Source organism: Leptonychotes weddellii, chromosome 12, assembly GCF_054177405.1.
Source record: "Leptonychotes weddellii isolate Sample4059 chromosome 12, ASM5417740v2, whole genome shotgun sequence".
NCBI lineage: Eukaryota > Metazoa > Chordata > Mammalia > Carnivora > Phocidae > Leptonychotes > Leptonychotes weddellii.
The window spans coordinates 79,741,637-79,752,861 of record NC_138380.1 but is presented as its reverse complement, the minus strand read 5'-3'; the positions used below and the strand labels follow the sequence as shown (position 1 = coordinate 79,752,861).

Sequence of the window (11,225 nt, the reverse complement as noted above, 5' to 3'; positions counted from 1 at the left end):
CAGGAGGGACAAGAGGGTTGCAGGCAAAAGCTTCGATCCTCAAACCCAGCCGGAGACAAAGGTGAGTGCGCGAGCGGGATGGGGAGACCGGCAGAGGAATGCTCCTCGGCCCGTAGCCGGGTGGCATGACTTCAGGAGACTCAGAAAACGAGCCAGGACAGGGTAGGACAGGAAGGTGTCAGCCGGGCGGGCGAACCGGCTAATCGCAGGAGTGCCGAAGCTGGGAATTCCCCCGCCCACCTCCGCTCTGCCGTGCCGGGAAATGAAACCGAGGCAGGGACGCGGGTCCCTGGCCGAGACTGCCCGGAAGCCTCCGGTTCCCCCGCCACCCCCCCTCTCCGCTCCGCCGTGCCGGGAAATGAAATCGAGGCAGGCACTCGGGCCCTGGCCGAGACTGCCCGGAAGCCTCCGGTTTCCCGGAGCGGGCGTCCGGGAGAAAGATCGCGTGCCTCACGTCCTCTCCGCCCAGCCCCGCCCCCCGCGCGCTGCGCACGCGCGGCCGCGCCCCGCCCCTCGCGTCCCCTCCGGGGTGATGGGGCGGGGGCGGGGAGCCGAGGTGAGGAGTCGGTCGGAGTCCCTGGGCTGAGAGCTCGAGAGCTACCGGCGCCACCACCCCCGGCCGCGTCACGGCTCCCGGACCCGCCCTCCAGTGGCCCCTCCTCCCCACTCCGCTTTCCCCTCCTCTCCCCCGCCCCTCAGACCGAGCAGTGACTTAAGCAACGGAGTGCGGTGAAGCCCATTTTTCTCCTTCCTCGCCGCCGCGCCGGGCAGCTCGCGGCGCGTGGCCCGCGCACTCCCGCCCGAGATGAATGCTGCGGCAGACGCCGAGTTCAACATCCTCCTGGCCACCGACTCCTACAAGGTAGAGGTTCGGGGCGGGGGCAGGTGCAGAAAGAGGGCGCGTCCAGGATGAGCGCGGAGCTTGGGGTGGGGGGCGCCGCTCTGGGGTCGTGGCGCGGCACTATCCCGAGGGAAGGAGCGGGCGGGCGGCGGCGGCGGCGGGCTGAGGCAGGTGAAGCTGGCGCCGCAGTGGGGAGGAGGTGGATGGAGGAGGGATGGAGGGATGGACGGCAGGAGGCGGGGCTTTGGGGTGCGTGGTGGGGGGGGCGCGGCGAGGGGGCTGAGGCGGGCCTGAGCCAGCGCCGCCCGCCCGCCGGTCCGCCGCGGGGCGCGGGGCTCCGGGCTCGTGAGGCCGTGGCGGGGTCGGGGCCAGGGAGGCTTGGGCGTCCCCGGCCGAGCGCACGCTTTCCCCAGGAGCGCGGCCTTTTGGCCTTGGGCCGGGTCGGGCTGGGCCGGCCTGGGCGAAAGGTCGCCGGAGGAGCGGGTCAGTTAGGTAACGGCCCCTGGGGCTCGGCCATGGAGAAAGGGAATGGGATTTGAGAAGTGGGTTTTCCCCCGCCAAGCTGAATCGAGTGCGCTCCCCCCTTGCTGGGCAGGTACGTCCCTTCCCGAGGAAGAGGTGGGCGAGGACCTCGTAGGGGTGCCGCAGCAGCCGGCTACGTTCTTCTGCCTGTGGCCGGGGTGTGGAGGACACTTATCCGCCCTCGGTAGGCGTGCTGGATTTCCTCGACCCACTCACTGGGCTCGGTTTCAAACTCCTTGGCTGCTGGTGATCACTCATACTCCTTATCCCTTGTTGTAAAGGCCGATAGGCTGCCCTTATTCCATTAGGGCCACTACAGGATTTCTGTGAAAAGAAAAGTGAAAACACGAGTTTTAACCCTGGAGAACTCCCAGAGAGAGAAATGACACCTTTGTGTTAATATGCCTATTGGACAGTTGAATGTATTGCTGCCCCATCAGTTTTGTTTGAAACTCATACAAGGAAGTAAAGGAAAGAATGATTAGAGGAAAATCTGGCAAATGTTCTTTGCCCCAGTTTCCAAATTACATGAAGTAAACTGAACTATACTTTGCTAAGCTTTGTTGGCCAACGCACTTAAAAGATGAAATGTCAGGCCAGACACCCCACTTGAACAAAATAAATTTTAGTATTTACTTGACAACATGGTGGTTTGGAATATGAAGGAAAGCATAATGCTCTCATATTGTTGGGTTTTTTTGTGATTTTTTGCTTTTTGTTTCTTTCCTTAAATATTTGGAGAAAGTATTTTGGAGAATCCCATTTTACTTACGTTCTGTTTTGTTCATTTCTTCCCAATCACCTTAACATTCTACTTAAGATAATTTAGGCCGGTACTTACTTAAAGTAGAGCCAAGTTTCCTTAACAAGTGGTCTTTTAAATGGAATTTTACAGTGGAAATCTACACCATTGCAAGGAGATCAAAGTATTATCAAGTATGGTTTACTTGGCCTTAAAACTTTCTCTTGTCTTAGTTCTAGTGTTAGTTCTAGTGTTTTGAGTATCTTCAGTAGTGATTTTAGAATGGTCTCATTCATAGTTTTTTCTTAACTAAATTTCTTTTGCTAATTTTTTTTCTTAACTAAATCTTTAAAATGATTTCCAAAAGTTTTCTTAATGTAGCAATTAATGATTTGGTTGGAAATGGGATATGTAAACAGGTTGATGGGTCTAACTTATAAAAACAAAAGGAGTACAGATTCCTTTAGTTTGTAGTTCCTCTGGCAGTTATACATAAGGAATGTAAAATTGCCTTAACATCAGTTTTCTGGGCTGCTTTTAATTAAAAGAGTGAATTACCTTAAAGTTTTCTAATCTCCTAGCATGACATACTTAATGCATTGTTAGAGTTTGCATCAATTTAATAAAGTTTATTCCTGCCCGTTTTCAAATCAGACCAATATATTTTATTTTTCTCATATGAAACCTTTTTATTTTCTTACAAGGCTTTAAGTTTTTGTTTTAATTCTAGTTAGGTAACATACAGTGTAGTATTTGTTTCAGGTGTACGATATAGTGATTCACCACTTCCATATCATCACCCAGTGCCCATCAGGACAAGTGCACTCCTTAATCCCCATCCCGTTTAACCCATCCCCTTACCCACCTCCCCTCTGGTAACTATCTTTATTCTCCATAATTAAGAGTCTGTTTCTTTGGTTTGTCTCTCTCATTTTTTCCCTTTGCTTGTTTGTTTAGTTTCTTAAATTCCACATATGAGTGAAATCATACAGTATTTGTCTTTCTCTAACTGATGTATTTTGCTTAGCATGATACTCTCTAGCTCCATCCATGTCCTTGAAAATGGCAAGATTTCATTCTTTTTTATGGTTCAGTAATCCATTGTGTGTGTATATATATATATATATGTATATATATATACCACCCCTCTTTATTCATTGATCACGGACACTTGGGCTGCTTCCATATCTTGGCTATTATATAATGCTGCTGTAAACATAGGGGGGCATGTATCCCTTTGAATTAGAGTTCTTGTATTTTGGGGGTAAGTATCCAGTAGTAAAAATTACTGGATTGTAGGATAGTTGTATGTTTAACTTTTTGAGGAATCTCCGTACTGTTTTCCAGATTGGCTGCACCAGTTTGCATTCCCACCAACAGTGCAAGAGGGTTCCTTTTTCTCCACATTCTCACCAACACCTGTTGTTTCTTGTGTTGTTGGTTTTAGCCATTTTGACAGGTGTGAGGTGATATCTCATTATAGTTTTGATTTGCATTGCCCTGATGGTAAGTGATGTTGAGGATCTTTTCATGTGTCTTTTGGCCATCTGTATGTCTTCGTTGGAGAACTGTCTGTTCATGTCTTCTACCCATCTTTCAAATTGGATGGTTTGTTTTGTGGGTGTTGAGTTGTATAAGTTCTTTATATAATTTGGATACTAACCCTTTATAGGACATGTCATTTGCAAATGACATTCTCCCATTCAGTAGGCTGCATTCTAGTTTTGTTGATTGTTTGCTGTGCAGAAGCTTTTTATTTAGATGTAGTCCCAATAGTTTATTTTTGCTTTTGTTTCCATTGCCTCAGGAAACATACCTAGAAAAAAAGTTGCATCGGCTAATGTCAAGAAGTTACTGCCCATGTTCTTTTCTAGGATTTTTATGGTTTTAGGTCTCACGTTTAGGTCTTTAATCCATTTTGAATTTATTTTTTCATATGGTATAAGAAAGTGGTCCAGTTTCATTCTTTGCATGTAGCTGTCCAGTTTTCCCAACACCCTTTGTTGAAGAGACTGTCTTTTTCCCATTGGATATTTCTTCCTGCTTTGTCGAAGATTAATCGACCATGTAGTTACGGGTTTATTTCTGGGCTTTCTATTCTGTTCCATTGATCTGTGTATCTGGTTTTGTGCTAGTACAATACTGTTTTGATTACTACAGTTTTGTAATACATCTTGAACTCCAGAATTGTGGTATCTCCAGCTTTGCTTTTCTGTTTTGAGATTGCTTTGGCTACTCAGGGTCTTTTGTGGTTCCATACAAATTTTAGGATTGATTGTTTTGCTCCTGTGAAAAATGCTGTTGGGATTTTGATGGAGATTGCATTAAATGTGTGAATTGCATTGGGTAGTATAGACATTTTAACAATATTTGTTCTTCTAATCTATGAGCATGGAATGTCTTTCCCTTTCTTTGTGTCATCTTCAGTTTCTTTCATCAGTGTTTCATAGTTTTCAGAGTATAGGTCTTTCACCTCTTTGGTTAGATTTATTCCTAGGTATCTTATTATTTTTGGTGCAAATGTAAATGGGATTGTTTTCTTAATTTCTCCTGCTGCTGCTTCAGTATTGGTGTATAGAAATGCAAGATTTCCATACATTGATTTTGTATCCTGCAACTTCACTGAATTCGTTTATCAGTTATAGTAGTTTTTTGGTGGAGTCTTTTGGGTTTTCTATATATGGTGTTATTTATCTGCAAATAGTGTTTGCCTTCTTTACCAATTTGGATGCCTTTTATTCCTTTTTCTTTTCTGACTGCTGTGGTGTGGATTTCCAGTAATATGCTGAGTAAAAGTAGTGAGAGTGGATATCCTTGTCTTGTTCTAGATCTCAGGGGAAAAGCTCTCAGTTTTTCCCCACTGAGGATGATGTTCGCTGTGGGTTTTTCAGATATGGCCTTTATTATGTTGAGGTATGTTCCCTCTAAACCTACTTTGTTGAGGGTTTTTTATCATGAGTTGTACTTTGTCAAAATGCTCTTTCTGCATCTATTGAAATGATCATATGGTTCTTATCCTTTCTCTTATTGATAAGATGTATCACGCTGATTGATTTGCAAATATTCAGCCACCCTTGCAACCCAGGAATAAATACCCACTTGATCGTGGTGAATAATTTTTTTAATGTATTGTTGGATTCGGTTTGCTAGTATTTTGTTGAGGATTTTTGTATCTATGTTCAGCAGAGATATTGGCCTGTAGTTAATTTTTTTTAGTGGTGTGTTTATCTGGTTTTGGTATCAGGGTGATGCTGGCCTCATAGAATGAATTTGGAAGTTTTCCTTCTTTAAATATTTGGTAGAATTTGCCTGTAAACCCATCTGGTCCCGGACTTTGTTTTTTAGGAGTTTTTTGATTATTGACTCAATTTCTTTGCTAATAATCACTCTTTTCTAATTTTCTATTTCTTCCTGTTTCAGTTTTGTAGTTTATATATTTCTAGGAATTTAGCCATTTCTTCCAGGTTGTCCAGTTTGTTGACATATAGTTTTTCATGATATTCTTATAATTGTTTGTATTTCTGTGGTATGAGTTGTTATTTCTTCTCTCTCGTTTGTGGTTTTATTTATTTGAGTCCTTTCTCTTTTTTTCTTGATGAGTCTTGATAGAGGTTCATCAGTTTTGTTGAGTTTTTGAGAGAATCAGCTCTTGGTTTCATTGCTCTATTCCATTGTTTTTTTAGTTTCTGTATCATTTATTTCTGCTGTAATCTTTATTATTCCTTCCTGCTACTCTTTCCAGGTTTTGTTTGTTGTTTTTCTTTTTCCTAGCTCCTTTAGGTGTAAGATTAGGATGTTTATTTGAGATTTTTCTTGCTTTTTCAGATAGTCTTGTATTGCTATAAACTTGTGTCTTAGAATTGTTTTTGTTGCATCCCAAAGGTTTTGGGCCACTGTGTTTTCATATACTTTTTAATTTATTTTTTGATTTCCTGGTTGACCCATCATTGTTGAGTAGCATGTTATTTAACTTCCATGTATTTGTCATCTTGCCAGACTTTTTCTTGTGGTTGACTTTTAGTTTCATAGTGTTGCGGCCAGAAAAGATGGCATGATGTGACTTCGATCTTCATGAATTTGTTGAGGCTTGTTTTATGGCCTAATATGTAATCTGTTCTGGAGAATGTTCTGTGTGCACTTAAAAGAATGTGTATTCTGCTGTCTTAAGGTGGAATGTTATGAATTAATCTGTTAAATCCATCTGTTCATTCAAAGCATTGTTTCCTTATTGCTTTTCTGTTTAGGTGATCAGTACATTGATGCACACAGGCTGTTAAGTTCCCTATTATTATTGTATTATTTTCCATTAGTTCCTTTTTGTTTGTTATTAACTTTTATGTATTTGGTGTTTCTGTGTTGGGTGCATAAATATTTACAGGTGTTACATCATCTTGTTGGATTGTCCCCTTTATTATTATAGAGTGTCTTTCTTTGTCTCTTGTTACAATCTTTGTTTTAAAGTCTAATTTGTTCAATAAAAGTATTGCTACTCTGGCTTTCTTTTGACCTCCATTTGCATGATAGATGTTTCTCCATCCCCTCACTTTCAATCTGCGGGTGTCTTTAGGTCTAAAAGGTCTTTAGGTCTTATAGGCAGGATGTAATCTAGTTTTTTTTTTTATTCCTTTTGTCACCTCATGCCTTTTGATTGGAGTCCATTTACATTCAAAGTAATTATTGATAGATATGTATTGTCATTTTATTCATTTTTGGTGGGGTGGTTTCTTTCTCTGATCTCTTGTCTTTCTCTCTTTTATGGTTGGCTGGTTTTCTTTGGTGATATATTTGGATTTCTTTGTCTTTAGTCTTTGCGTATTTATTAGTGGTTTTATGTTTGTGCTTACCATTAGGTTTGTATGTAATCTCTTTGGCATTTAGCAGTCTATATTAAGTTGATGGTCATTTAAGTTTGAACCCATTCTTCATTCCTCTCCTCCCCACATTTTAAGTATATGTTGTCATATTTTCTATCCTTTTATTTTGTGAGTTTCTTGACTGATTTTTTTACAGAGCTATTTTTACTGCTTTTGTGTTTCCTACCCTTATACTGTCACTTTTGGTCTCTGTGTTCCACTCAGGGATTCCCCTTTAATATTTCTTGCAGGGCTGGTTTAGTGATCATGAGCTCCTTTAATCTTTGTCTGGGAAACTCTTTATCTTTCCGTCTATTCTGAATGATAGCCTTGCTGGATAGAGTTTTCTTGGCTGCAGATATTTCCCATTCAGGCATTTTGAATATATCATGCTCTCCTGGCTTAGAAAGTTGCTGCTGCATGATCTGCTGATAGCCTTATGGGGTTTCCCTTGTATGTGACTATATTCTTTTGTCTTGCCGTTTTAAAATGTTTTATCATTATATTTTGCCAATTAAATTACTGTATGTCTTACTGTGGATCTGCTTTTATTGATTTTGGGGGGGCGGGGTAGGGTGTCTATGTCTCCTGGATCTGGATGTCTGTTTCCTTCCCCAGTTTGAGGGAGGTTTTCAGCTATTATTTCTTCAAATAAATTTTCTTCCCCCTTTTCTCTCTCTTCTTCTGGGACTCCTAGAATATGAATGTTAATATGTTTGATGGAGTCACTGAGTTCCTTATGTCTGTTCTTGTTTTGCATAATTATTTTTTTTCTCTTTTGTTCTTGATCACTTTCCATTACTCTGTGTTCTAGGTTAATAATTTGTTCCTCTGCTTCTTCCAGCCTGCTGTTCATTCCATTAAGCATGTTTCTAATTTTGTTTATTGAGCCCTTTATCTCTGCTCTGTTATTCCTTATCTCTGTGTTAATGGTCTCACTGATACCTTCCACTCTTTTCTCAAGTCCAGTGAGTATTTTTATGATCATTACTTTAAATTCTCTATCTGGCATGTTACATAATCTGTTTTCACTTAGATCTCTGCCTATGACCTTGTCTTGTTCTTTCATTTGGGACAAGTTTGTCTTTCTTCTCATTTTGTCTTAGTCTCTGTGCCTGCTTCTGTGTATTAGGAAAATCAGCTACATCTCCTGTTCTTGAGGCTAATGAAGAGGAGATCCTGTAGTGCTGTGCCATGTAATGTCCCTTGTTCCCCAGGGCCTGGCACTTCTGGGAGCATCTCCAATGTGTGCTGCATGTGCTCAGCTGTTGTGTCCTGGCTGCTTTATCCTTCAGGCCAGTCATCTGCAGAGGCTCTCTTTGCTTGTTTTGGGCAGTGTTTGGTCCCTGGCCTGAATGTAGCACGTTTTAACTAGGTGTGCTCTGTTCTGCTTGTGGAATGAGGCCTGTCGCCACTGCCACTGGAACTGAAGCCCTGCAAATCTCCCATCTCTGGAGGCACTGTGTGAGCATGGGTTTGGGCTGGCCTGGGTGACGGGGCCCACAGTGCTAAGACTGAGGCACATGTGACTGGGAGGGGCAGTCCCACCCAAGCACAGTGGAACTGTGGGGCTTGGTGTAAGCAAGTTAGGTAGGGAGTGTGGATGCTATGCTGGTTCTCATAGGCGGTCCTATTCTTACGCTGAGGGGCAGGGAGAGGGAAATGGCTCCGGCCAGTTCCTTTGTTCCTAGAGGGGTCTCTCCATCGACGCTGCCCCTCTGGGACATGCTCCAAGATGAGCAGATAACCTCCCCACTGTGTGCCCCAGGCTCTCTTCAGGTCATTGTTTCCACACTCTGTTCATGGGCTGTTTGACCTGCCTTCTCGCCAAGAGCAGTGCAATGCCCTCTGGGCTCTAACCCAGCCAAGCCTGCTCACCTTTAAAACTCAGGGCTTTAAGCCCTGCTAGTTGCAAGAACTCACGAAATTTGGCTCCTCTTGCTTTCCAAGCTCCTCTGTGTGTTAGTCTGTCTCTAGCCCTTCTCTCTTCCACTGCAGCAACAATGATCCATTTCTCCCAAACCTCATTTCCATACTTCCTACCTTCTTCGATGTGTGTGTTCTCTACTTTTTAAAAAATTTTTTTATTGTTATGTTAATCCCCATACATTACATCATTAGTTTTAGATGTAGTGTTCCATGATTCATTGTTTGTGCATAACACCCAGTGCTCCATGCCGAACGTGCCCTCAATACCCATCACCAGGCTAACCCATCCTCCCACCCCCCTCCCCTCTAGAACCCTCAGTTTGTTTTTCAGAGTCCATCGTCTCTCATGGTTCGTCTACCCCTCTGATTTCCCCCCCTTCATTCTTCCCCTTTTGCTATCTTCTTCTTTTTTTTTTTTTTCCCTTAACATATATTGCATTATTTGTTTCAGAGGTACAGATCTGAGATTCAACAGTCTTGCACAATTCACTGTGCTTACCAGAGCAGATACCCTCCCCAATGTCTATCATCCAGTCACCCCATCCCTCCCACGGTTTGTTCTGCCAGTCTTCAGGTCAATTTCTAGGGTATTTAGGGTGATTAGATAGTTATCTAGTTGTGGGATGAGGCAAGCCTTGTATCCTCCTACTTGGCCACCATCTTCCAAGTTTGTCTAATATGAAACCTTTTAAGAAGATTTTCATCTTGGGGCGCCTGGGTGACTCAGTCAGTTAAGCATCTGCCTTCGGCTCAGGTCATGATCTCAGTGTCCTGGGGTCAAGCTTCATGTTGGGCTCCCTGCTCAGTGGGGAGCCCGCTTCTCCCTCTCCTTCTTCCTCTCCCCGCTCCCTGAAATAAATAAAATCTTTAAACAAATTTTTTTAAAAAAAATATTTTTATCTTAGTAAGATTTTTCATTTTTCCTCCCCAAAAGTCCCTCAAGAGGATTCAGTCAGGTTCATATGTTTTATACCAATGGTTTACAACAGTACACTAAAATAGATGGTGTATTCCACACTGACATTTTTCAGTTTCATTTATCTTACATATTTTGTGATCCTTATAATCTGTATTCCATTTTTACCTTTTTATCTTCTTAGATGAAGAAGAGACAGGAATGATAATCCTGAGGTTAGAAGTAATAAAATTTTTATTTGGTGATTACATGAGACTATTACATATTCTACTTACTACTGGCCAGTTAAAGTAGGTAGGGAACCTAGTGGTTTTAGACGTGTTGATGGAAGAGAGAATATTGTTGATTTCTTCTTTCTAAAACTAAAGAAAGAATAGTTGGTTGTCTTAAGGTCTACAAAAAGTTTTTTTGCAGGTAGTAGGGTAGTGTCCAAGCACATGACAGCACGGTTATTTTGTTTTTACTTGTATCCTCTCTGGAGGGTTCAAGACAATTTGGATCAGAGGAGGAGCGTTGAAAATACATATTCGTTTCTGTAATCTCCTACTATATTATATATAATAAACTGAAAAACAGGTAAATCTGGTTGTTTCTTCTATTTTCATCCTGGGCTCTTGTGTAATCATTTTCAAAATGGCATAAAGTAGAAGTATCTACTGGGTTGTATTTATGTTTTGCTAAGCCAGCTAGGGAAAGGTGCATTGGGCTGCTTTAGCCATTGTAGTACTTAAAAAGCATTTGGAACTTCTTGTAAAGGAGACCGGTCAGATTTTTGTTTTGGGTTTTTTTTTTTCTCCGCCTATCCCTGGGGTAGCCATTGAATTAGTTTACAAATAACTGACTCATTAAAAGGTGCATTTCTAGGGCGCCTGGGTGGCTCAGTTGGTTGAGCGACTGCCTTCGGCTCAGGTCATGATCCTGGAGTCCCGGGATCGAGTCCCACATCGGGCTCCCTGCTCAGCGGGGAGTCTGCTTCTCCCTCTGACCCTCCCCCCTCTCATGTGCTCTCTCTCTCTCATTCTCTCTCTCAACTAAATAAATAAAATCTTTAAAAAAAAAAAAAGTGCATTTCTGTTCCTTGTTTCTTTCCCTTGCTTCTATGTAGATAATATTAGTAACAAACTATAGCAGAGAATAGTTTCATTATTTCTGAACATTTTACCTATTAGCAGATTAAAATGAAAGGTGTTGTCAGTTGAGTTGAAAAATATATATATCGTACAATAGTAATCTCTAAACAATTTACACATCATCCATTGTTATGAATTGTGCTATCCAGTGTGGGTTGCTTCTCAAAAGGTCATTTGTAAACTGGTTATTTGGAACCCAGCCCATTTTCATTAATTCATTTAATAAACATTGGAGATCTCCTAGGTATTGTAAAAGACAAAAGATGTCTCTTAAAATCCAGGATGGGGGGGC

The 11,225-nt window shown here is 42.3% G+C and overlaps 1 protein-coding gene across 1 annotated transcript in view; it reads left to right on the top strand.

The window, feature by feature from the left end:
* The first annotated feature begins 682 nt into the window (after nt 1-682).
* NAMPT (nicotinamide phosphoribosyltransferase) overlaps nt 683-11,225 on the top strand; it is a 37,015-nt gene continuing 26,472 nt past the window's right edge. Inside the window, exon 1 of the mRNA XM_031026881.2 lies at nt 683-862. Coding sequence (XP_030882741.1) covers nt 806-862 — 57 coding nt within the window. The 5' untranslated portion in view covers nt 683-805. The remainder of the gene's footprint in view (nt 863-11,225) is intronic.